This window comes from Mauremys mutica, chromosome 6 (assembly GCF_020497125.1).
Source record: "Mauremys mutica isolate MM-2020 ecotype Southern chromosome 6, ASM2049712v1, whole genome shotgun sequence".
Classification (NCBI taxonomy): domain Eukaryota; kingdom Metazoa; phylum Chordata; order Testudines; family Geoemydidae; genus Mauremys; species Mauremys mutica.
The window spans coordinates 26,430,944-26,458,483 of record NC_059077.1 but is presented as its reverse complement, the minus strand read 5'-3'; the positions used below and the strand labels follow the sequence as shown (position 1 = coordinate 26,458,483).

The following is a 27,540-nucleotide window of genomic DNA, read 5'->3' as shown; positions in this document are numbered from 1 at the left end:
GTAATAAATGACACACGGAACAAATAAAGACTCCAGATTCAGTCCCAGCAGTTTCTTCCATCTAGCTAAAGAAGCTAGAAGCATGCATGCTATCCTGCAACTTATATGTGCGCTATGCATTTTAGAAGCCACCACCTTGGTTTCAGGAGAGATGAGAAGGTAATTCCTTTATTTTTTTTTGTATTAGCAGCTATGTACTGGATTTTGTTTGTCTCAGAATAGACAGTAAAATGTGTGCATTAGTCTACAGGGCTGTCTTTTTCTTGTAACCAAGAAAGATTCTTGTTACGTTTTTTTAAAATGCTACCTGGCAGTATCAGTTTCAGACTCCTTGGATTTTATATTGCATCTGTATGGCATGATCAAGTATATATGGCTGAAGGCAGCAGTGGTTTATATGCTTGTATGGAGACTGTTATTTTAGCTCTATTTATTATAAACACAGTACTTATACTCTGGAGTGTTGCTTGTTTTGCCTGACACATTTCTCCCTGAGAGATTCATTCACTTTTCTGGTGATGGGGCTACAGGTTACTGACATTTCAAAGCTCCTAGTCTATACTCCATTTTCTCAAGCCAGACCTTATTAATAGTGTATCAGTACCATGTAATAGTGACCAGCTCTCTTAAGAGTTGCGCTAGTTAATGGAATCTCCATAAAGATATGCAAAAAGATACATTTAACCTCCAGCAGCAGAGTCCTGCCAGCTCAGTGCTCCTAAAGTCAGACTGTAGGAATTACCAAACTGGATCAGATCCAAGAGCCATCTAGTCCAATACCTTGTCTTTGACAGTGGTGAATACCAGATGCTTTGGGGGAAGGTAGAAGAACCCTGAAGTAGGCAGAAATGGAATAACTAAAGCTGGGAGAACTCTTTTTTTTATTTTATTTGTTTATCTTTGAAGTGGTTTTATCCAAACCAAAAAAAAAAGGCTTTTTGGCGGGGTGGGAGAGTGGGGGTCAGAAACAGAGGTGACCTGAATAGTTTCAGTTGAAGGGGAAAAAAAATTGTTTTGACTTGAAAAGTCTAAACAAAACATTGAGTCAATGTTTTGATTTCAAATTTGGCCAATTAAAAAATAAAACACATCCCCAGGGTGTAACTCCTGAAATGGCTGAAGTGAAATGGAAAAACTCTAATTTAGAGTAGACACACATTTTGGTGAACTTGAAGCAAACTATTTTTAGGGTTTGGGCGTTGTTTTTAGTCATCAGAAAAAATGTTTGAAAATTGTCTTGGTTCAAATCTAACTGGATTTTTATTATTATTTTTTGGTGTTGGCCCCAAAGTGAAGAAGTTGTCATTTGTTCAGCTCTAGGGATAATTTGTCCCACAGTAGCTTTCATCCTGACTTCCTAAAAGAGGGTTAAATCCTGAAGCATGAGGGTTAACGTCACCTTCTAAAAAGTTTATTAACAATAACTCTGGATATTCTTAAGATTCAAAGGGATGGAAGACACAGGTGAAGGCGCTGCCGCGGCAGCGCTCCCGCGGCAGCGCTTTGAAGCGCTAAGTGTAGTCAAAGCCCCAGCGCTGGGAGAGAGCTCTCCCAGCGCTGTCCGTACTCCACCTCCCTGTGGGGAATAACGGACAGCGCTGGGAGCCGCGCTCCCAGCGCTGGGGCTTTGACTACACTGGCGCTTTGTAGCGCCGCAATTTGCAGCGCTGCAGAGGGTGTTTTTTCACACCCTGCTGCAGCGCTGCAAATTTGCAAGTGTAGCCATACCCTGTTGTGTTGTATGAAAATGTATTTCCTCTTATTGGCTTTGAATTTCCCATCTTTTCAATTCCAGTCCCCCTCTGATCTACCTTGTTTAAGCTTTTATCATGTCCCATCTTATTTGTCTCCTTCCTATCATGAAGAATCCTAATCTTCTCTCTTTTCCTATAAGTTTTTGAGGCCCTTCATTTTTGTTGCTCTTCTCTGGAAGTTCTAACATTCACCATTCAGAGGTGAGATTACTAGTACTGTATGCAGATGAGAAGCCTTCTTGGGCCTTGAACTCAGATCCTTTTGGTGCCTGCAGCTTGCTCTTAACTCAACCATCAAGCCAATTCTCTTGCTTGAATTCATCATTCATAACTATTTGTTAAGATGGCCCCAAGCACCATCATCTTATGATTTAACAAATTACAGTGTTGGCCAATAACAAATCACTAACACAACCGGGTGTGTTTCTGGCACATCAATGTGAGTTCAGCCAGTATTATGCAACCTAAGACCACAGGAAAAGTGCAATCAAGTTTCTGTGTAGATTGGGAAATTCTCCCAGCCCTCCCAAGAGCACTCTTCTCCCTCCCCCCCCCCACCCCCGACTGCTGAAATGTCAATATTTTACTGTCAGCTAGCCAAGGCTCTCTGTTTTTCTATTTCTTCATTCAGGGACAGATCAGATCCTTGATTAACAGATACACTGATCCTGGGTATATCCGTTCATGGGCCTCAGAGGCAATGCTTTGATGTGGAGCCCAACTTCTCCAGGGTTCAGGGATGTTCTGGGTTTCGGCACATCCATGTGAGCCACTTTTTCAAAGTACAAAACTCACTTTGGAGAATGAAGCAGCCAGCTGGATGCTCCCTTCTGAGCAGAAATTATAGAGCATATTGAATTCAGCATTTGGCTTTGAAGTCCTTGCTCCCTGCTGTCATACTCAGCAGCATTCTTGATGGCTGGGCTGCTTTCAACTCCTTCCTGTTCAAACTAGGTGCAGTAAATCTCCTGACTCAGCTCTGTTTGTGTAAATAGAACTATTTCCCTGAGTTTAATAGTGAGATGACAAGCATGTCATTTTTCCTAATCTCCTCCATTTTAAATGACTTAATTAAAACACTTTTCACACAGCTGTCACTCAGGCCTGTCAGAGGGCCGTGGAATGTGGGTCAGTCTTCTTCTGAAGCCATCATTCTTTAGGATGTAGCAAAGCATAAGCTGCTAACTCTCCTGTATATAGAGACAATGGCTGCAGACCAAGCGCTGGTGCTTTAGAGGTCATGAGATCATTTGCAATGAATTTTTTAAACACACACACACACACACACACACACACACACACACACACACCTGAAAACTCAAGGCACAGGTCTATGTCCTGGCCTGTAACTAGTCCCTTTGGAGTGAAAGGATGTGGCCTGCCCATCTCTGAAACTGAGGGCTTGGCTACACTTGCAAGTTGCAGTGCTGGTGGAGGCTTTCCAGTGCTGCAATTAGTAACTGTCCACACCTGCAAGGCACATCCAGTGCTGCAATTCCCTGGCTGCAGCACTGGCTGAACACCTGGTCTGCTTGGGGAATAAGCATTGCAGCGCTGGTGATCCAGCGCTGCTCGTTAAGTGTGGCCACACACCAGCGCTTTAATTGGCCTCCAGGGTATTAGGAGATATCCCAGAATGCTTTTAACTAAATTACTCTTTGTTTTGTTATGCAGCCTCTCTTTGTTTTGTTGTGAACAAGCTCCGCGCGGAGCTCCGTTGCCGGTGCTGCTTATCTAAAAAAACAAACAGAGCTCCTGTTTGCTTTGATCAATCTGTACCTGGCTGTAAACAATCAAATGAGAGGCAGGCAGGGAGTGAGTGAAACAGCGGGGAGTCGTGTTGGAGGCAGGCTGTTTGCAATTAAGAGTTAAGACTAAGGGGTTGGAAACATTTTCTGATTTTTTCAAGGCAGGAAGCTAAACACACAGTGTTGGCTCCAAAAATCCCCTCTCTCTTTCCCCCCCGCTCCCTGTCACACTAGACCCCACTCCACCCCCATCTTTTGAAAAGCACGTTGTTGCCACTTGAACGCTGGGATAGCTGCCCATAATGCATCACTCCCAACAGCGCTGCAAATGTGGCCACACACCAGTGCTGTTCCTGCACAGCTGCACGACCAGCGCTGTAACTCCCAGCGCTGCAACTTTCAAGTGTAGCCAAGCCCTGGGCCTTTGGGCACCAACAATCCCTGTCGCTCTCTGTGACTTCCTGCCCTGAATCCAGGTAAGCCAGACTCCTGTGAGAGGCTTGTATGGTACCTCTTCAGCATGCAATATTCTCTGTAACTATTTGCAGTGACACCAGGCAGCCTTTTCAAAAGAAGGCAGCAATTTATTAGTCACTTGACATGCAGCATCTGGAAGTCCTTCGGTTGGCATAGAGAAGCAACTGCTATAGAATCTCTTTGCTTCCTTTCTCTGCCTCTCTCCCTTTTGTCTCTGTGACAGCCCCCTGTCTTTATGAGCTCAGTTCTCAACACAGCCACCTGACACCTTTTTCCTTTGTTCTCCAGTATGGGGCCTTTGCTCTGTTTCCCTGCAGACTGGTGGGGGAATCTCTTGGCTGTTAGTTGCTAGGTATGAATGTCCTGGCCATTGAGGTTTCTATTGTCTAATCTGGATCTTCCACTCACATGTGTAGGCTCTAGTCAGCTTGTTAATGACTCTGGTTTCTAACCAGGCTGTTACATGAATCAAATACCTCATCCCTAGTGTTTATACTCTCAGTATGTAGGAACGCAAACTACAGAGGAAAACTGATGTATGCTCATTAATTATAAAATTACCAAAATTCCTACATTTGTCAGAACAGGTTTCTAGCAAACCATGGCAACTCTTTGCTACATGATGATGGGGTAGGGTACCTAACTTGGAAAGACAATAAAAGAGACAAGGTGGGTGAAGTAGTACATTTTATTGGTCCAACTTCTGTTGGTGGATGAGAGAAGATTTGGAACTCTTTTTCAGGTCTGGAAAGGTAAGTATAGCTAAATACAAAGTGGAATAGACTGTTATGCACAAGGAGTTTCTAGAAACCTTTCAAAATGAAGTGAGCAATTAACACCTCTGCACTCACAGGAGAAAGTAGATTTGGGTTACAGACTGAGACATAAAACCAGTATCTCTAGACTAGTCTATTTTTTTCGTGTCCAGCAGGGTTATAAATTTAAGCCCCCAGGTTTGTCTTTTGAAGTGTTTTGCAGGTTTTGTTTGAGTATGAGGACTAAGCCCTGGTCTACACTAAGCTCGGGGGTCGAACTAGGGTACGCGAATTCAGCTACGTGAATAACGTAGCTGAATTCGAACTACCCTAGTTCGACTTACTTACCGTCCAGATGCCGCAGAAGCGAACTCCGCGGCTCCAAGGTTGACTCCGGCAACTCCTCCTGCCGCGGTGGAGTACCGGAGTTCGAACTAGCGCTTCTGGGGTTCGAACTATTGCGTCTAGATCAGACGCGATAGTTCGAACTCCGAGCAGTCGAACTCGCCGCGTCGACCGTCCCGGTAAGTGTAAACGTGGCCTAAGAGGTCAGCTATGGAGTAATCACTTTGTGAAAAGTGTGTCCACGGGTAATAGGGTGTCTTTGTCTCAACATTTTTCGTGTGAGTTCATTCAAGAACATAGTGATGGTCTAGTTTTACCCATGTTGTTGTTGAGGCATTTAATGCACTGGATGAGGTACACCACATGTTGTGCTAGGCATCTTGAAAGGTGTTGTGGACGGGGGGGGTTTCATCACTGTAGCAATGGGTACCTTTTTCAGTATCTTTGGGGCCAGATTCCCAAAGGTATCTATATGACTAAAGAAGCGGCCAGTCACTTAGTGGAATTTGAAATCAGTAGGAGTTAGGCATCTAGATGCTCTTGAAAAATCTTATGTGCATTGGTAGGTGCCTAAACCACCTTTGGAAATCTGGCCCCTAGTGCCCACTACTACTAGTATCTCTGAGGACAACTGGCCCACTCCCCACTCTTTAGGGAATCTCCTTCCCCAAATCATGCCCAGTGTCAAATAAGTACAATGATCCCTACACTCTAGGAAATAGAGATCTCCGTAAGTGTGTCAGGCAGGAGGAGCAGGCCAAGCAGTTATCTCTGGAGGTCTGGGAAGGAGTAAGCAGGCCAATCAGTCACCTGCAAAAATGATGAATGTGAGGGAAGAGGGAAAAAAAGTCCATTGCTTTCTCTGTTTGTTGCTTATTACGATGCTCTAGTGGATTGGGCTTTCCCATAGTGTTTACAATAGGCAGGGCCATCCTTAGGCTTACACAGCATACAAGGCTGTGTAGGGTACCTGAACATTTGGGGCGCCTTGAGTCTTAATGTCCACCTTTCCACATCTTCCTATCCCTGCTCTAATCTGACACCTTCCTGCAGGCTCCCACCACTGCTGGCTGTTGCAGCCTTGTGATCCTTCCTCTGGAGGGGATCTAGGACTTAAGAGTGAAAAAGCCTTCCAGCCTGCCAGGCCTATTAGCACAACATTGAAACTTTTAAAGAGCCATTCAAGTGGTAATGAAGCCATTTAACAGGCATTTGCCAACCCCCAGGTATCTGTCAGTTTCTGAAAAAACAGTTGTGCATTACTGTAATTTACTCAGAACATTTTAGTCTACAGGACTTTAATTTAAAATTTGATTTAAAAATTCATTAGTGTGCTGCTGAAGATTATCAAATCACATCTCTAAAAAATCCTTGCATAGATTTTTAAATGCACAATCTGAGTATTCAGCTTTAGCCTTAAATGCTTGGATCTTCAGACCTATAGTTTTTTAAATAAATCCTTCAAAAGACCACCCTTATCTAAAATGCACATGTGAGCCCAGGCTGCCGTTGGGCATAGGGGCACCAGTTTAATAATACTGCATAGGGCTCCATAAATCCGAAGGATGACCCTGAGGATAGGAGATAACTTAAAGGAACTGGGCATCAGGAACATTGGGAAGGATGGTAGCTGTAACACAACGTATGCATGACAGGAACACCTCTTGAGATTGTTCAGAAACTTTAAAAATAAATATCATATCCTTAGCCTGAAGCCATATCCACTGCCTAGTTCCATCCATCAGTGAGAGATATACACATACTTTGTATCAGTTTGTAGAGTACTTTAGGATGAAAAGCACTGTAGAAATACAAATAGCAACAGGGACAGATTCTGGCTGTAACTCACCAGTGGAGAACTTTCCTGGAAGAGGTGAACTCCTCACTGACTCAGAGCACCACTGGTTAACAGCAGATGGCTTTATGTCGCTATACCAATATTACACAGGAATGTGCCCCTTTAAGGACTCTATGCCTGCAGCGCATGATAGTGCATGCTGGAACTGGGGTGCAGAATCAGGGTGGTGTAACTGTCACCAACTCCACAGCCCCAAGCAGAGCTTGATGTAGAGAAAACTTTGGTGTAGCACATCTGTGTGCACATAGCTGCTTTCAGCTTTCAAATTATTCTAGAGTCTCACCTATTTAAAGTATTCTCCTCCTCAGCTGAGGACCTATTTGCCAGTAGACCCAAGTTTGGGGCCCAGAGGTTTTGGGGTGAGAACTATTTTGAAGAGGGAGGCAGGGGAGTGGCTGGCTGGCATACATTTAGAAGTTCAAGCTGTGCTGGCTGACCTAGTGTCAGGATCCCAACAAAGGCAGTCAGGGCCAAAGGTCAGAGGGGGGGCACACCTGAGGTTGGGAGTAGCAAAGGAACTCGTAGTCAAGTTCCAGGCCAGGATCAATACCAAGGGTCAAGAGGCAAAGTCCAAATCAAGCTGAGGTCAAAGTCAGAAACAAGAAAGCAGCAATGGTTGTGGCAGCTACAGAAGATCCATACAGTTGCCTGGATGCTTCCTGGAATACCCTGCGAGTTTATATAGGGCAGGGAGCCAATCAGGAGCCTTGAAGCTGCTGTCTGTCAAACTCTTGAGATGGAACTTCCCATGGTCTCTGTCCACAGCAGGTCACAGTAAGTGGCACACAAGCTGGTTACAGCTGCTACTGGGTGGTAGCCTGGAGATGTCAGCTGTTTGGTAGCTCTGCAGGCCTGGGTTCTAGACCTGTGGGGTCTCTAACCCAGGAGAAGAGCAGTACACTGGTTTGAGGGCAGGGAACTGGAAGCAGCTCCAGAGCCAGCCAAGGTCAGTTGGCCCTCTAAAGGGTTACACTGCATCCCTGAGCTGTTTAGTATTGAAGAGTTGCTGGCAGGTCAATTTAAGCCCCAAAGTATTTGTAAACTAATGTTCACTTTCTGTGTCTGTAAACTGATCGTATAATGGATGAGAACTAGACAGATGAACTAAGAGTTGATAGTAAGCCAGGTAAGGTAATCTTAAAAATATTGGTCCAAATTTTGGAAAGTGACTCGTGATTCTGGGTGCATCCATTTTTGGTGTCCAACTTGAGACACCTTGAAGGAGCCTGATTTTTCAGAAATTGTTGCGCACCCACTCCCTGAACACTAGGTTCTTTTATGGTATTTCAAGCTGGGCACCAAAATCACCAGTCACGTTTGAACATGTAGGCCTTTAATTCTGATTTTACCAAATCTTGGAGTTTATGCGTGATCCTTGGGCTGGTCGTGAGCTGTTATTTCACTACCTTCCCTGACATGCAGCTTAACACAACCTATACAAAGACTAGATCTTGATGCATCCAGGAAAGAAGAAAAAATGTTGGTTCATTAACTGCTCTTTGACTTTAAATATTTGTAAAAAGTAAAATGTCCTCTACTTTTCCCTTTTAACCTGGTGAAGAGTTTGAGAATGAGGCTGTTTGTATATCCAAATGCCAACGACTGCTGTGCAAGCGAGCCAGGATGTAGCAAAAGGACATTTGGTTTTAAACCATTAACCAATGTTTTAAAACTTGTGCTTGATTTTAGCCAGCTGAGATTGTGTTTGAAATGTTTTGTTTGATAGCTCTTCAAAGAAAGTTTTGCATAGGAGGACAAGAGAACCTAATGCTCCATCTCCAATAGACTGTAAACTGAGCCGTTGGAGTGAATGGGGACCATGTGACCCATGCTCAAATCTAAAGGTAAGCACAAGGTGTATGGTTGTTTTTATTTTAAAATGACACAGGTATTACTGACTGACATTCACCCTTAGAAGTCCTCCATTATAGTGAAGAGTGCTAAACTCCTCCTCAACATTCCGATGTTATGATTCAAGGGTACCCTCAACTGTTTTATACCCAAGCGCAAACTGCTATTTAAAACAGAAATGTTTGCAGGAAACATCAAAGTTTGATTATTTTTTTTGTTTAGGTTTTCATCAAAAACTCAAACAAAAAGCAAAAAATTACTGACAGCCAGGCTTTTCTGTTTTCATTTTTTGAAGACAGTTTTTTAAAAAATGATTTTTTTATGAAAACTTTTGTTTTTTGTCATTTTTCATGGTAACAAAAAACACTACATAAGCCTATTGTGACTAGTGCTATATATCTGTTTATATGTGCATGTGAAGAATTAGTTATGAGTGCCACCTACTGGCACATAGGAATGTGTGATATTGTGCATAAGCAGTAGGCTCTGTAAAGGTAATTTTCTTATGCATGGTGAGTGACTTCCTGCATCCAGATCTTAACAAAGACCTTCAGACACAGCATCTTTGCTAATTTATTTGCAGTCATAATACGTGAGGGCTGTAGGTCTGGAATTAATGAACAAAAAGTAAGTTCTCCTAAACCTTAACGTGTTTGTGTATAATTTGGGGACTTCCTTTGTAGAAAAAACCTGGGTTCCAAGTAAAAATACTAACTATGAGGCCAGTTCAGTATGAAGGCTAAAATGCAAATAAAATATGATTTTTTTTACTTCATAAGAATTTGAGACACACAAAATGGGGGGGGGGAGTAATATCTTTTATTGGATGAATTTCTGTTGGTGGAAGCTACAAGATTTCAAGCTACACAAAGCTGTTCCTCAGAATTTGGTATTAATGAAAGATTCCCACAAAAGTATCTGCAGTCTTCCCAATCCTCAGAAATGTAAATCAGCGTAGCTTCACTGAAGTTAATGAAGTTATGCTGATTGACATTAGTTGAGAATCTGGCCATAATTTGAATTATTATTTTTAACAAAATGTACTACTTAGATTTTTCTCAGTGTAACTTACTAATATAAATGAGAGAGCGAGCACTATTTAGTGGAGAAACAGAAGAATGAGAATCAAGAGTAGATCTATGTGAATAATATATTTTTCAGTTTTCTGGCTAAAACAAAAAATTTCAGTTCAGGTTGACCCAAAATGATTTTTTAATTTTTTGACAAACTAGTTTCATTTGTCAAAAAAAAATCCAGTTTTGTTTTACTCTTTTTAAAATTAACACAAATTAGCAAAACGTTTGTCAACCCAAATTTGCATTTTTTGTCAAAAAAAAAAAAGTTTAGTTAGAAAAATGTCGTCCATCTCTGAGATCTATTGTGCCTCTGTGAACAACTTGCTGTGTGACATTAGGATAGTCATTTAACCTACCTGTTCCTCAATGTCCACTTCTGTGCTTTAAGAGAAGAAAACAAAAAAAGGGGAGGGGTACTTCAAAGATGTGATTTGTAACCTGTTTTGAGATGCTGTAAGAATGCTGCATAAGTGTGAAATATTAATTTATTTTATTTTATTATTATTAGAGCTAGTCAAAATGTTTTCAATTTCTAAATGTTGACAAAATTTCCAACTTCGAGATTAAAGGACAAAAAGGGACACGTATTGATAAAATTTCCACAAAATATTTTTCCTGGTTTGCAACCAATCAGCTCATGAAGAAATTTCTAGCTTGGATGAAATTTTGAGGGGGAAAATTTCTAATTATATTGGAATTTTTGTCTTGCTTTTCTTTAAGCAGATCTAATTATTATATATCTTTGTAGTTTCGCTCTAGAAGTGTTCAGCAATTTGGACAGTTTCATGGGAAACGGTGCCTGGAACCACTGGGAGACACACAAAGCTGTAAAACCAGCATAGCCTGTCCAGAAGATCAAGAAATCGATTGTGGAGATGACTTCAGATGTGATTCAGGTAGGTGTTGCTTTCACTCCAGGCTAATTAGTTCAGCAAAGCATGGAAGTGTCAACTTAATTTTAAGCACATGTTCAAATCACATTTAAAGTCAATAGATTTAAATACGTGCTTAAAGTTAAACACATGCTTAAGTACTTTGCTGAATATGGATAGTTTGCTGAATCAGGGCCTATATATTTAGGTTTAAATTCCTTAACTGCTCTTTCTATTCCATGCTGAAAAGTTGTCAGTTCCGCAAGTTTCCTTTCTTATGTTGTATCTATTCCAAATGGAGCTGAGTGAATCTTTTTTGTTTATTGTATATGAAAAATCAGTGGGGAAAGAGACATTTAAGTGAGGAAGTCCAGGTGACTTCAGCAGTTCCGTCTGTCTCTGGAGATCTAGGTTCAAACTCTCTCAGAATACAGGTAAAATTACAAAACTCTGACTTTATTTTGCATAGGGGATTTGACAAATCAACCCTCCCAAGACATATTTTAGCAATACTACATAGACATTAGCTAGCACTTTACAGGCCAGCTAATTGACATCAATAGAGTGCATCTGAATTTAAAATCTTTAAATCATGTAGAGACAATTAATCTTCACAAAACCACTGAGGTGAAATCCTCACTTCATTGAAGCTAATGGCAAAACTCCCAATGACTTAAATGGGATCAGAATTTCTCCTTGTTTGTACGTCACAATAAAAACATAAATTATTTTGAGTATATGCTACATCCTCCCAGGCATTGACCATTAAAGCAACTCAAAAATATGACTTTGCTGACACTAACCTATAAGAACTAATGTTTTCTCACACTCTTATACTTCAAAGAAAAATACCCTAAATCTTGACATTAAACAATAATCTAAAAATAAATCAAATCAGGATAATTCTCTATGAATGTCAGAAATTCTTCTGCCATTTAATTTTCTGTGCCATCCAATTTAAAATAATTGGTAAATGTAAAGGTGTTTTTTTCTCACTTAGAGGATCAAGGGATTAGGTTTTTACCTCTTTCTGGCTGAAATGAAAATACACCTTCTAAGAGGAAGATTCCAGTAAGGAATATTTGTTTTTCTGATGTAAACCCCATGTTTAAAAAGGATTAGAAATGTTCAGTTCTTCATTCTTTGCTTAGGTCGATGTATAAAGAGGAGGCTTGTGTGTAATGTGGACAATGACTGTGGAGACTTTTCTGATGAAAGTGACTGTGAGAGAGATCCAAAATCACCATGTCGTGACCCGGACATTGAAGTGTCAGAGATTGGAAGGACTGCTGGACAAGGGTATTCAATGAAAAGCCAGAGCTAAAGAGAGACACCCTGGTTGGCACCAGACAAAGTTAGGAGACGTGTCTGTGGGCCGGCAGCAAGAGAAGGGGAAGGGGAAGGGGTGGGGCGGGGTCTTGGGTGGAAGAGGCTGGGTAGGGGGCTAGCCTCCCCACACAGGGGATGCACACACCTCCAGTGTACTTATTATCATTTTTTTATTGTTTTCTCTGGAGTCTGAGCCTTGACTATACCTTGGCCAAGAAATTTGGACCTTGACCAAAAAAAGTAATTGACTACCCCTGCTCTGTATCGTGCAGTGTGTTCCAGAGCATGTAAGGTCTGGTCATTATGGGCCTTACAAAATGGGCCATGCCACTGGTGCTGGGTTCTGTAACTAGATCTGTAGCAGTAGTGCCCAGGAGGTTGCGTGAGGGGGATAGATACCATGTTGAGATTCTGCCTCTCCAGCCCTCCCCTCTGGCCCAATCTAGAAATGGCTGGGGGTTAGCAAGGCATCCATCATCAAATTTCTCAAACTTTTATATATTAGGTAGCCTGGTTTGGGGGAGGGAGGGGTTAGTTCACTATTGTTTTTAGAGCAGCTTCTCAAACAATCTTTCCCCACCATCATCATACTAAAGTAATATCTGAAAAATGAGAAAATATATCCAGATACTCTTTCATCAAAAGTCTGCATCTATAGCAATCATACCCTCCATTACTACCTCGCAGACAGGAGATATAAGGAAAATGTTTATAGTTTTTGGTTTTTTGTTTTAACATCCTCTGGACTACAGAATCCCCAGAGCGTCATTGGTTACCGCAGCATTTTTCATCTACTTTTCTTTGCATATATTTACCTTTCCTTTCCCAGCCTCTAGGTAGTCGGAGGTTTGTTAGGTTTGGATATTGGTTTGGGGAGTTGCTCTCTTTTTTGTTTTGGGGTTTCATGGACAGGTGGGGAAGGGCCTGTAATTTATCTGCAAATTGAATTAGAAATCAGCAGCATAACCTGGAACAGACAAAAATATCAGCATGTTGCAGCTCCACCTAGTGTTCAACTGAAAATTATAGCCTTTCCATATCACCTCTATCAAAGAAATAGTCTTAAATGGATAAATGAAGACCTTTTATAATTGAAAAACAAGCAAACATTATTTTTGAAGTTCCCAGAAATGTGCTAGACACTTTAAAGTCTTTTAGTGTTGTTACAATTAGTTATCCCTTCTATAAGGAAAATATTGTTTAGATGTATAATAGTGATGTTCATTGTGCTGTTGAATGATAGCTATTTGATAAGGTCAACAGTGTGCATGGTGCTGTACATGACACAAATATTGTGACAGCCTCTGCCCAGAGAGCTTACAATCTAGAAGATAGACAAGGAAAGGCAAATCCCAGCATGAGATCCCACAGGAAGGAGTGATTTTAGGTACATCTTCCTTGTACACTTGTTATCTCTCATTCTCACCAGATCTATGACACTGGAAGATGAATCTGTTACCTTTCCTGTGATTGCTATTATTTTAATTGCCTTTCCTCCAACCTAGGCCACTATAGTGCCCTACCTCTAATTCTTCCTGAGCAGAGTCTAGGATAACATTAGCTGTATATTCCTCCTGAAGGCTGGGTAGCTTCTGTACACACTTAATATTGCAAAATATAGTAATATACAATATAATATTGAGACTTAGAAACAATCTGATAAAAGTGTATTTGGAAAAAATATATCCTTATTTTGATCCCATAAAGATTGCTAGCTATGAATAGCTATTTGAGAAGAAATAGGTCTTTATTATAGGGTTCCTTTCATTCCAAAGGATCCCATCATGTTTCATTTTTATTAATAATACCAATCACTTTTTCATTCTTGCACTTTTCATCCACAGACTTCAAAGTCCTTTACAAAGGACATATCATTATCCCCATTTTACAGATGGGGATAAAACTAAGGCCTCAAGACATGACTTGCCTAGGGTCATTGAGCATCCCAGTGGCAGAGCTGGGACTAGAACGCTGCTCTCCTGAGTCCTAATGCTGTGCCCTATCCATTAGGACATTCTGCTGCCCATTTAGTCTTTTGATTTCTATTATCGGAGTTTCCATCCCAAGCTCCTGGGCACCCTTAACAATCTTTATAAACAAATGTAACCTACAAAACCCATGGTACACTTGTAGCACCACTGAATCCAGTAACTTCTGAGATGAACTATGGCAGTACATTGGCTCAGGGCAATATTGCAAACCCTCACTCTTGTGAAAAGTCTTATCAAAGATCCCATATCAATGCTGAACAACAGGAACTCCAGATTCAGTTTTTTTGTCAGTTTGGCTTTTGTAGGCCATAATACCACTGTCTACAGGCTAAAGGTGCTAACACCATCTTTTTGAAGTTTAATGTGTCTTTATTTTCCTTGTAGAATCAACATTCTAGGGATGCAGCCAATGGCAAGCCCATTTGAAAATGGGTATTTTAATGGTGTATGTGACCGAGTGCATGATGGGAATACCAGGACCTATTACCGCAAGCCATGGAATGTTGTTTCTCTCAACTATGATGTAAGCCTCTGTGTAAAAATTAGGAGGTGGTTGACTGAAATTCAGTTTTCCAACAGGATGTCAAAACTCTCTCTTAAATCAGGCATTAATAATTCTTCCGGTAGTATGATTTTGGCAGAATCCAGAAGAGAAGAGAATATCTTATTTGTGTTAATGGTAGTTCCTAGAAGCCCGACTAAGGCGGCTTCTGCACTTGGAGCTGGAGGTATGATTCCCAGCTCCCGAGCACACACTCGCTCTAGCTCTCATTGAGGTAGTGCACTAAAGTAGAGTAGCTGGAGCAGCATGGGCGGTAGCGAGCAGCAGAATGGGCTAGCCTCCCGACTACGTACCATGGGGCCTGAGTGGGTTTGTACTTGGGGCGGCTACCCTGTGCTTCTACTCACCACTACCCGTGCTACCACAGTTACTGTACTATTTTAGGGCACTACCCAGGGGCGGCTCTATGTATTTTTGCCGCCCCAAGCACGGCAGTCAGGCGACTTTCGGCGGCGCGCCTGCGAGAGGTCCGCTGGTAACGCGGATTTGGCAGCATGCCTGTGGGAGGTCCGCTGGTCCCGCACCTTCGGTGTGCCTGCTGCCAAATTGCCACTGAAACTGCGGGACCGGCGGATCTCCTGCAGGCATGCCTGACTGCCGCCCTCACAGAGACCAGCAGGCTGCCCCCCGCAGCTTGCCGGCCCAGGCACGTGCTCGGTGCGCTGGAGCCTGGAGCCGCCCCAGGCACTACCTCAACGAGAGCTAGAGCGAGTGTGTGTACGCAAGCTGGGAATCACACCTCCAGCTCCAAGTGTGGATGAAGCCTATATACTCATTGAGATTAGTGTGCTCTATTCACTCAGTCCATACTAAGAGACAGTCCTTTCCCCAAAGAGTTTACACTCTAAATAGTCAAGACAGAGATGACAGGTGGGAAGAAGGGAGCATTATTATCTCCATTTTACAGGTGGGGAGTTGGGGCACACAGAGATCTGGAACTTTCTCAAAAAGCCTAGCTCTCCTGAACCCCAGTTGAGTCCCATAATCACTAGATCACCTTTCCTTTGCAGATTCAGACGAAGATTTTCAAAGCCTTCTAGGAGATTTGGATACTAATTCACATACTATTAAAATCCTTTTGGTGGCTCAGCCTCAGTTCAGTTTATAGCTAAAAATAATTACTATTCTATAGCTACCTAGTTTTCTGCATAAGCAAGAGATTCCCATGGTGGCAATCTAAGGGTGCTTCAAGAGGAAATTCCTGAAAAATATTAAAAGCTACTTCTTAGTTAAACTTTTCCTGGAGAAAAACTTCTGTACCTAAGCAATTATAACTTATGTATCCAATTGACTTCACAGCAGCTAAGGTTCTGTGCCAATACAAGTAAGGCTAGCTAAATCAGACCATAAAGCATTGCCATGCAGCATGTATATTTATTTTTGGTGGTAGTAGCATTTCTTTGTTACCAAACCTGTATATTCTACTAATACAAAAAATATGATACTGTTGCTTTTAATGTTAAATAAAAATACTAAGTATTTGGAATTAGCCATAGACTACAGGTACCGAAGATGGAAGAAGGTGAAATGGCAATTCTGCTTCATTTCTGAGGTTGAGCCTCCATAAAGATTCCTATCTGCATCCTAATAGGAAATTGAAGATTATAATCCCTTAAATGTAACGGTACTTTCCCAGGTTTCAGAGTAGCAGCCGTGTTAGTCTGTATCCGCAAAAAAAACAGGAGTACTTGTGGCACCTTAAAGACTAACAAATTTATTTTAGCATGAGCTTTCGTGAGCTAAAGCTCACTTCTTCGGATGCATAGAATGGAACACACAGACAGGAGATATTTATACATACAGAGAACATGAAAAGGTGGAAGTATGCATACCAACAGGCAGAGTCTAATCAATTGAGATGAGCTATCGTTAGCAGGAGGAAAAAAAACTTTTTGAAGTGATAATTAAGATGGCCCATAGAAGGTGTGAAGAGAATTTAACATAGGGAAATAGATTCAATTTGACACCAAAAATCATTAAAATAGCCAAATGAAATGAAATTATGCATGCCATAGTTGAATCTAACAAAATGGTCACGGTTTGACAAGCATTTGTCACATATAACAGACATTTTCAGTGTTTGTAAGCAGAGATTTAAAAAAAAATCATAAAAGCAGTGACAACCATGTAACACAATGGTAAATTCTGAAGCAACTGTGTGAAATTTGTCATGACATTTCTGCAAATGATTTCTCCATGAAAGCTCTGAGATTCTTGTGTTGTCAAAGTCAAATCCAAATGATACCCTCCATACAGCAGTCTTTGACCAAGTTTTCAAGTGACTTCTGATTTGGGTGCCAACTTAACACCTCTTAAAGGAGTCTGATTTTCATAGGTGAGGTATATAGCATTTTCTAAAAGACAGGCTGCTTAAAGTTTCAAATTGTATTGAGCTTTAATTGAGCACCTGATATTGACACCCAAAATCACTAGTCACTTTTGAAAATATTCACCTTTATATTTTGAAAGCATTTAATCTCCAGTTTTTCTTGTTCTATAGAAAATCAAGACCAAAGTGCAGCATACTGATTAAAGCTGATCAGAAAATGAGCTTTTTATGAGACAAAATTTTGTTTTGACATGTTTTTCAGCTGAAAACCAAATTTTTTCCATTTGGAAATGTTGGCATGGTGCCCCATGTGAGTTGGTTCACATGCCTCATGCTCCCATTTTCCTATATAGGTCAGACTACCTGATTAGACTACAACTCCCATGATGCACCACTGTCTCCCCTCATGATGAGGGGAGGCTGTTTCATTATGGGGGGGTCTCTGGCCATGGTGCATCATAGGTAGACTTGGAAGGATTTGATTTTTATCAATAAAAGTAGGTAAATGTCCATTTCACTGTACATACAAAACCAACTAAATATTATTTCCATCTATGATCATGCAAATTTACCAATAGGCAAAATAAGAAAAATGCTGCTTGAAATCTTAGTTTGAGTTAAAGCTATTTACATAAAGCATGTGATGTTGACAATTTGTGATTTGTTATAAAGCATTAGCTTTTTAAAATCCATGTCTGTTATCAACTAATGATATGACCCTCCCCATAATTTCCCACAAATCTGAAAATTTAAATGGATAAAAATTGATGAAAACCCATAATTTTGTGGAACTGTGAAATTTAAGTGGCTAAAAATAACAAAAATGCTTAAAAATAAACACTGATATTTATCCATCAAAATTATTTTTAAAAAAATCAAATTCTACTAACCCTAATGACAGGAGATGTGGCCAGGCTACAGCGCCTAGCCCACAGAGGAGAACCAAACTACAGCTTCCACGAGGCACCACAGCACAACAACCAAACCCAAATATTTTGGGTTTCAGACATTTATTTTTTTCAACAAAAAATTTAAAGTTTCCATGGAAGAGACTTTTTGCAAAACAAACAAACCATCCAGACTTCATTTTGTCAAAAACCCCATTTTCTATCTCAAAACAGTTTCAATGGACATCTTTTTTTGACCAGCCCTCATTAATATTTTACTTTTTTGAAATGACAATTCAGGACCAGCCATTTGTTGCACAGCACATCTCAGAGGGAAACAGGTTGCAAAGGACAACCATATAAACCAACTTTACTGCGTCCCATGGATTTAATGTTCTATTTCTTGAAGGTTGAGTACAAATCCTATAAAAACTGACTCAGGATTATAGCTGTCAGTCCCTGGACCCTCATCTACTACGTGCCCCTCAGCATCTGGTTTATATAGATTGTTTTATCATATCATTAGTGATGACATGAGAATAAAACATGCAGTTTTAGTATCTGCTCATTACGTAAGTTTCAAACTATTGTATTTTTGTTAAATAGATTATACATGTTTTTATCCATTATGCTCTTTTTTCCTAAGACAAAAGCAGACAAAAAATTCACAACTGAGTTCTTCTATGATCGTGTGACCACGATAAAAGAAATTTACCGCGAAAAACAAGACCATTTCTCGGCTTCCTTGTCAGTAAAATACACACCTACTGAAAAAAGTCAGGGCATATCTGTAAATGCCTCTCTTGGCTTCCAGTTTTCAAGGAATAAAAGTCTAAACTATATCTTGCAGAAATCCAAAGAAAGGGTAAGTTCAATGGCATAAAACATTTGATCTAGTAATTTCATAGGACCTGAAATTAGCATAATGTTGGGCTATACAAGTATTAATCTTCCAAACTGTTCAGGATGCCTGTTGCTTTCGTCACACCATATAGAAGGGGCTGGCAAATGTTGACAATGTAAAGATTAAAGTTTACTTCAGGAGTACCCAAAATATGGGTCAAATGCAGCCTATTTCACCACCTTGGCCTTCAATATGGGTTGATGTTGCCAGAAACCAAAGATATCAGCATGCAATGATCCATCTTTATCAGCGAACAGTTGTGATCTATTCCATTGTGTGCAGATTAGACACAGCCTTTAAGTAACAAATTGCAATGAAGACCCAGGCAGGCAATGCCTGGGTGTTCTTAATGGAGCATGTTGATTAATATCCCAAGGGTCAGATCTTCAGGACCAGCCATTTGTTGCACAGCACATCTCAGAGGGAAACAGGTTGCAAAGGACTGCTCTAAATTGTTCCAGTTGCCACAGCTCCTAAGAGTCCATTCCAGCAGTTGAGGATTGCCAGAGTCCAACAGCAATCCAGCAAGCCACCCTTTTCCTTGGCTATACACTATGCCAAGGCCTGTGATGGGGATTGGTAGCAGGTATATCAGCTTTATGCCACCAAAGGCTTGATTGCCTTTATGCATTTTATTGCTCTGTCTACAGCACATGGCCTCTTATGCTTGCTTTAAGTCTGCTTTGCACTGCCAAAGTGCTACAAAGTGGAGTTAATGGGGCTGAGGATCTGGTTGCAAGATTTGGCCCTGTCTGAGGGTTTTTTCTGCTTGAATTTCATATCAAGAAATAAATGTGAGACCCATTCTAATCTGGATAAAGTTTCATCTTAAAATACCTTTTCTAACCAGTTAGTTACAAGAAGGTAGAGGAAAATGCAGGGCTAGTACACATTTTGCAAAAAGTTAGACTTGCATTGTTTTGCATAGTAGGAAATCTGCTGGATTTGATTTCATTATGTGTATTTTTGAAAATGGAGCTACCCCTTTCATTCTGACAGTTTAAGAGTAGCCGGGCACTTCCAAAAAAGGAAGATCCTAATCCTTTTCCCATTGTAGGCCATGGCAAATCACCCATTGACTTCTGTGGGTGGAGGAACAGGGCCCATTATTTGGCAAACTGGCTTGAATTATTTTAGTATATTACAAAATTGTCAGGAGTATTTTATAGAGTCTGGTTTTAAAAAAAACCCTACACATGTGATGCCTGAAAACAGTAGAACACAAGGAGTCTGATTTACTGAAATTGGGAAGTGGAGAGTTGTGCAAAAATGGGGGAGGAAACCTAAAATTATCCCAACTTCTTGCTGCTACTTCAGATTAAGTTTTAGGTGAAGTTTTAGGGAACTTCTTATTCTGTCTAAACAAGTTTGTCCATGTCCCAAAATGCTGGAATATCCCATACTGAAATTGAGAGTTCTGCATTGTCTTTTGAGTAAAACATGCCTGATTGTGCCTTTTGTACAGAAACAAACTTATATGCATGTCAAAGGAAAAATACAAATGGGAAGATTCCAAATGCGAAGTCATGATGTCCGGCTAACAGATGCTTTCCTTGAAGATTTGAAGTTTCTGCCCACCGAATATGACAAGGGGGAATATTTTAGATTTCTAGAAATGTATGGAACACATTATGCTGTCTCTGGGACTGTGGGAGGAAAATACGAACTTCTGTATGTGTTGGATAATTATGCCATGAATTTAAAAGGTATGCATATTATTGCTCTGCCTATAGCTCATAGATCAACAAATAGGCTCCAATCCTGCAATGAGATATGTGGGGACAGAACCTTGTGCAGAGGCTGATTGAAGTCAGTGAGACTCCATGCAGGTGGAAGGGAATGACCATGTTGTGTACCTCATTGTAGGTTAGGAGCCTTGGTCATTAGTTTTCAGAATTAAAATCCTGAGCCAAACATGAACCTCAGTTACACCAAAGTCGCTTCATTGGCATCAATGGAGTCACTCCAGAATTCTACAAGTATAAGTAAGATCAGAATCTGGCTCATTCACTTTAAGGTATCCTTTTATAACAATCTTTATGGAAGTCTGTCATCTGTGAAAAACCTTTTATTTAAAAACTACAGTATTCAAATACTGGTGACCATGTGGTCTGGTTCATAGAGAATCCCAAATCCTAATGCTAGCTGAGCCACAAAATTCACTTTGTGATGATGGGTAATTTGTCATTTGATCTCTTTGTACATCTAAATTGGTAGTAAAATGGAGAACCCCACTGACTGCAGATGCTGCATTTAGCTGAGTTGGAACTGTTTTTACAGCCTTTAATGTTAATATTGGAATTTTTCTCACAGTGGTTGAGATAGGAAAGCAGTAACTTAATCCTTCCTCACATGCAGTGTTGGGCTTTTGTGGTAGATTGAAGTGATCATTCTAAAATAAACTGAAAAAGTAATAATTCTCATGTGAATTATGACACCAAACAAATAAATACATGCCACTTGTGGCATTAAAACTCTGTCAGTAGAGGCAATAAGCAAGGTGTTGGGACAGAGAAGTCCTTTATACACACTTATATTCACCAGCTCAATACTATGGTGATAGGTGCTCTCTGAGGCACTGATCTTGAGGGAAAACTCCATTGACTGCAGTGGTAGAACAAGATTAGACTACAATTATTTAAGATCAATAAATAGGAAAGAGTAGCTGTAGGAGAGAGAGGGTAGAATAAGAGTGACCATGATGGGGTGGGAGGGCATGGAACAGATTAATAAAGTTACATTAACTTTATGGTAAAAAGAGGGGAATATCCAGGAAACAGTTTGGGTAAGACTGGGTGATGGGGGAGGGAAAGATTGAGAGGATTCAATGATACAACAGACATAAAAAAAAAAATGAGAAGCAACAGAGAGACACAATCCCCAGAAGAAAGAGGAGAAGAATCATCCCTCAAAGAAGGGTAGCTCTGGAGAAGAAGAGACTGTAACTTTTTAAGGAGTTGCATGTAGAGAGAATGTTCGTAGAGTTTTCCTAGTCACTGGGCAGCCTACCAATAGGTCAAAACTCCAGAGGCAAACTGCACTGAATTCATAACCTGGTAGAGAGAGTGGGGGCGAAAGATAGCGGAAGGATGAAGGCAACACGTTTTTTTCAACAGTCCTGAAACTTGGCTCCCAAGAAATATAAAATCATATTCATTTTTTCTTATTTTCCTCTTTTTAAAACTAAATATGCATTTTCCCCTAATGATCTCCAAATTAATTGCATTTGCAGAAGTCACGGTAGAAGATGTAAAGGACTGTCTCGGTTACCATTTAGATGCCAGTCTAGTAATTAAAGAGTTGGATTTCAAAGGTGGTGTAAAAGGTGGTAAATGTGAAAGAATCAACGTGAAATCAAATTGTAAGTACATCTGTAGTTTGTGTGATCAAAACTGCAAACTCTTTTGCTTGAAGAGAGAGGATGTTGATTTCTTCCCCTTCTTTTAAAACCAATTAAATGTCTACACTAATATAGTGTTCACAAAAGGCTGAGGGAGAAGGATTCAGTGCCAAGCACAGGATAGGCAGGTGTTGCAAGCTTCTCTGCACTGCTCTGTTCATGCAACTCAATTCTTAGCTGTGCTACCCAGGCCAGTCTAACCTTTGTCCTTTCCTTGTACAGCTCAGGTGATACTATGGCACTCATTAAATAATGTGTACTGCACCCATTTCTGTGATATCTGGTGTACCCACCTGTCCATCCATTCCATGCTAACCCCTTAGAAGCTGCTTCCCCCCCCCCTTTTTTTCCCCATGTTTTTGGCATTTTGGTGTGATTGCCAAATTCATAAAATGAGATTTCTCTCAAATGATGGAGAATAAGCAAAGTTTGAAGAGATTTCATCACAATCTCATAGGATGGAATCTTCCTTCTAGTCACTTTGGGGAGACGTGAGCTGATTTGTGCTAGAATCTGCGGCAATTGAACTTCCAGTCATTCTTTCTCTCTTTCTGCAGATACTCATAATGATGAGGCAGTTATTGATGACATCATTTCTTTGGTTGAGGGAGGGAAGATTGATTTTTCTGTTAAAATAAAAGAAATGCTACTGAGGAATGCCAAAGTGGTTGATGTAGAGGATTATATACAGTGGGCTACCTCACTGATTGATGCTCCAGTGGTGATTCAGCAGAAGGTAAGGAGAGTTTCTTCTAGGCCGAGTATGTTACAAATTCATATATCCTAATTACCTGTAAAAGTTCCCTTTCCTCTGGTGGGAAAAATATCAAGAATGACTTTGCTTACCATTAACTGTCAGATAGTTTCTTCATCTTAGTGCATTTTAGCAGCTTTGGTCCTTTTCAATGGATTGATAGATTCCAAGGCCAGAAGGGACCACTGTGATCATCTAGTTAGCCTTCCTATATAACACAGGCCATAGAACTGCCCTGAAGTAATTCTTGTTTGAACTAGAATATTTCTTTTAGAAAAATAAGTTTGAGATAAGTTGAGCAGAAATGAACAGACCATTCCAGGTGATGGGTGCACTGTTGATTGATTGATTTGATCAACAATATAGTCAATATCATTTTCCAACCCATTCTTTGGATGAAGACTCTCAGTGGGCTCTGTAATGTATTTTGGGTGCAACTATGGGGATCTAAATCTTGAACTATCTGGTCCGCATGCCATTGCTGCAGGATTAAAATAACCCATGTCCAACAGTTATATCAGATACATGGTGCAAACTATAAGCAAGGAGACTTCGTGTTATCAGAAGAAAGGATTTGTTTAAAATAACTTTTTTTCTAAAGATTTGTATAAGAAAAGTATTTAGACATGATTCTAGGGAAAATAATGTGTCTGTATGGGTTTTTTTCCTTTACAGCCATCTCCAATACATACTCTTGTTCCAGTAAAAATGAAAGATGCACATATAAAGAAACAGAATTTGGAAAGAGCCATTGAGGACTACATTACAGAGTACAGTGTGTGCAAATGCGAACCCTGCAAAAATGGTGGTACTTTGTTGCTGGTGGATGGAGAGTGCATGTGCCTATGCTCCAGCTATTTTAAGGGAGATGCCTGCCAAATCCCCAAATCAAGTGTTGATGAAGGTTAGTAGATATCCATGCACTGTCAATGTTCTAAGCAGATGTAAATTAACATGTCAGCATGTATGTTGGAACATACTTTGAAAATATGGTCTTTATCCAGACAGAATTAAACACTATCTGTAAGTTCTTATATCATAGAACAGATTTACACACTCTGCTGACCTATTCAGCTGGGCATGAGGGATGGAAGTTAGTTTTAGCCTGTAGAGTATGTCCGTGAAGTGTTAAGTGGAGAAGAGATTCACTTAGAGATTCTCTCTATCCCCTGTGCCACCATTACTGTGCCTTGTAAAGACATCCAAAACCTCTCACGAACAAGAAAATTAACTGAGCACGAATGTGGATTGGTAATGTCATAGAACCAAAGCAGAGAATCAAGTTCAGGCAAGAAAACCATTTCCATTTTCCTAGCTGGGTTTCTCTGCAAAAGCCCAGTGCTTACAAATGTATGCCTCATGTTGCATGATCACATAATGCAGGCTTACAACTAGATTGGTCCAGTATATAGGAGGTGCCAATAAGCGGGCAGCCTAATATTTCAAGTGCCATCTCTACATCACAAAGTCTCTCTTCTGCTCCAGCTCTGCTACCAAATGTTCCCTGATACCTATTAACACACAGGAGAATGGAGGAAAGCAATCTTCTTTTGACATTCTTCCTGGCCTGTAACACTCTTCTGCGCTGTAGTACTCATCCTTCACAATTTGCCCCAGGCTTTCGATAACTAAAAAACATTACTCAATATTTGCTATAATGTAGTAAGTGTGAGGAACAATACAAACGCTGAGGTAATCATAGCTATTTATATAAGGCATTGTCTACATCATCTACACTGGGTTTTTAGCCACTGGTGGAGCTGAACCAATGCAACCCCCTAGTGTAGACACATTTTGCACTGGTTGGTTAGCTGCACCAGTGTAAATTGTGTCTACAATAGTGACTAAAAATTGTCAGCTGGTGTAAATCCTCATAACTCCATGACTTCAATGGTGCTGCGCCAGTTTACACCCGCTGAGGGTCTGGGCCCCTACTGTAGACAAGGCGTGAGGCAAAAATGGCTATTTTTAATGCAGTTTTGCCATGAAAAGTGACTGTAGAAATGGCCCCTTCTTATGCAATAGATTTATTCCTTGTGGTCAAGGTTTAATAAAACAGGTATCCAAAGTGAAGCTCTACATTTGATTTTTAGACACTTACATATGTGGCTGGATTTCCAAAACTGCTGAGCACCCAGCAGCGCCAGTGGCCCTATGTGTCTTCAGCATCCAATCTCTTGGGTTCTTTGTGAAGAAAATGAGTTTTTACTGCTTTGGGTTTCTAGAGCCACCATAGCTGAGAGAGTGTGGGCTGAATTCTGTTCCATCTTGTGCTCCTTCAAAATAGTTACTTCCTGAATTTCAAATAGTTGCACCTGTGCCACTACACCCATGGCAGCAGGTTGCTGGACTAATGCTGGTTTGGCCCAATACAGATAAAAAGGTCACTGATGGGGGCTGGAGCTGTTGGACTGCTTGGTCCCACTGCGTGCAAGGAGAACACACTCGCACTCGTCAGTGTAATAATCCTGCTCCAGGACCAGGGGGCAGGCCATGCCAAGGTGACAGCATCGAAAAAAGCTACTGTTCTCCAGCAAAATAATTGTACAAGTCTAAAAAAGGTGAGTGATAGTAATGTACTGTTGCCCCTTGGCCCAAACAGTATGTGGTGCCTTACAGGTTTTTTTTCCAGTAGAAGGAGAAATTGATGACCCATGTCAGGTGTTCTTTGGTGCAATCCTGTTTACATCTGCTTTCTCCCTTTCAGCTGGCTTTCTCTGCTTTCTGCCTCTCTCACAAATGGCTTGCTAAGCCACCCATTAGCTGTTGTGTTTGCAATCAGTCACAGGAAAAGCTCTCAACCCACTCAGTTTAACCTCTGGTCGGCCTTGCCATATGGAACACAGACTTGGGTAGTGAATTTCTATTGTTTCCAGCTATTACTGCATAAAGAGGCATTTAGTTGCTCCTTCCATTTTGCCTGAAGGAAGGGTGGTTAGCACCCCTATGGCTTTAACAAGGTCTCTGTGTGTCTAGATCAGATCTGCTTGTGGCAGCCATTAACACCTTCCAACATATAAAGTGTATTTAAATGAAAAGATTATGCTGCATCATGACCAGTACCCCTCCCAAAGCAATCTCAGTGGAAATATTTGTGTGCATCATATCTATGAAATTAATAAACCCTGCTAAATATCTGAATTAGATCCATGTTCTGCGACAGTGTTTAAAAACCCACCTTCCATCTTGTGTCTGCAGTTTTTGGATGCAAATAATTGTGTGCTCAGTTATGGTGCACCTGCAAATTGGGTAGTTGGGCATCTTTATGACTCGTGTTGTGCTCACAAAATTGCAAGCACAAGAATGGAGATCTGGCTAAATCCAGGCTGAAAATTGAGCCCTTAAATTCCAGTTAGACTCTACATCACAGAGAGAGAGAGATACATAAAATGGGAGGCAAACAATGGAGTTAGTCTCAGTTCAAGTTGAAAGTTCTTAACCCTGAATTTTCTTATTTGGTGAGTTTAATAAGACCTCCTAGTATTACTTTAACAGCAGTTTTGAGTCTTCCACCTTGAAAATGATGAAAATGTTTTTTTTATTGAAATGGGGGGGACCCTGCAAAAAACAGCAAAAATGCAGGAAAGGGGCCTGTAAGGTTTTTCTGGTGCAAAGTGGCTTTAAGTCAATAGGGACCAGCCACTGGAGAAGTCCCCCAGCAAATGGGGAACTCTGTTGGTAAAGGTAGCTGCACTGCTCCCTGTGCCAGCTCTCTCTCACCCACAGTGTCAGGGGAAGGAGGGACACGTTGCTTTCAGGGCATAGGCAAGACTGGGAACAGAACTGGCCTGCTGGAATGCAGCTTAGCCATGTCTTCTAGAAGTGTAACACCCCTGAGGGCATTCATGCCCGTGGTCTAAGTTAGGGCTTGTATGGGGGTCATGCATCCCTCAACAAGGGAGTCACATCTCCAGCACCACCTCCTCCATTCCAACTAAATGTGAAGTCCCTAAAATCACAGGAGCTGCTTTATTTCACTCCTGCAATTCACAATTGGCCTGTTTATAACAGTCAGGAAGGTAAATGCCATAATAATGAGCCTACATAGCCAAGTATGTTTCCTACTGTAATGCACAATCAAATCACCTTACCAAATTAATATACATTGGTTTTCAGAAGAGCTAAGCATCCATAACTCCAGCTGAATTCAATCAGAGCAATAGGGGCTCAGCACTTCTGAAAAATCAGGCCTTCTTTGACTTGTTCAGTCTACATTAGAACCATATTAGAGAGACACTAAGATCATATTCCCAGTAAGCTGTGACATTCACCTACTTAAAATAAGGCAAACTATCTGATTGACATGATAGAGAGTAGCTATGTGAACTCTCTAATATTCTTTCTTTTGACAGGTATCTGTTATGAAAACAATACAGCCTTGAAAGGCATGCATGAACTCTGCAATTATTCTACCGCTCAAGCTTCCTGTTGGCAGAAGGATTGGAATTGTATGCTTCGTGAGTGCCTATAGCTTAAACAATCACTAATCAAAACCAAAATAAGAGAAAAATAAACATGTTTAAGGAGATTGACTGGTGTTCAATGTGCATTTTTATTTGCTTCCTTTTAGCACTGGGATACGTGCTACCCAATGCCGCCAAGAAAAAATCATTTGTCATTATTGGCAAAAAAGAAGTATTGATGTAAA

At 40.7% G+C, this 27,540-nt stretch overlaps 1 protein-coding gene across 1 annotated transcript; it reads left to right on the top strand.

The window, feature by feature from the left end:
* The first annotated feature begins 6 nt into the window (after positions 1–6).
* C9 (complement C9) lies at positions 7–27,420 on the top strand. The gene is made up of 12 exons (XM_045021875.1): positions 7–159; positions 8,664–8,781; positions 10,613–10,760; positions 11,888–12,035; positions 14,441–14,579; positions 18,481–18,699; positions 20,204–20,444; positions 21,971–22,099; positions 22,696–22,874; positions 23,568–23,796; positions 25,268–25,453; positions 27,245–27,420. Exons 1-11 carry the CDS (start codon positions 8–10, stop codon positions 25,432–25,434), a joined length of 1,869 nt encoding a protein of 622 aa, XP_044877810.1. The 5' UTR covers position 7; the 3' UTR covers positions 25,435–25,453; positions 27,245–27,420.
* The last annotated feature ends 120 nt before the right edge of the window (positions 27,421–27,540 follow it).

Coding starts and splice junctions, on each gene's coding strand:
- C9 (XM_045021875.1), top strand. CDS start 8: ATGACACACGGAACAAATAAAGACTCCAGATTCAGTCCCAGCAGTTTC. Junction 10,761..11,887: donor TGACTTCAGATGTGATTCAG/GTAGGTGTTGCT, acceptor TTCTTTGCTTAG/GTCGATGTATAAAGAGGAGG. Junction 20,445..21,970: donor TTATGCCATGAATTTAAAAG/GTATGCATATTA, acceptor TTGCATTTGCAG/AAGTCACGGTAGAAGATGTA.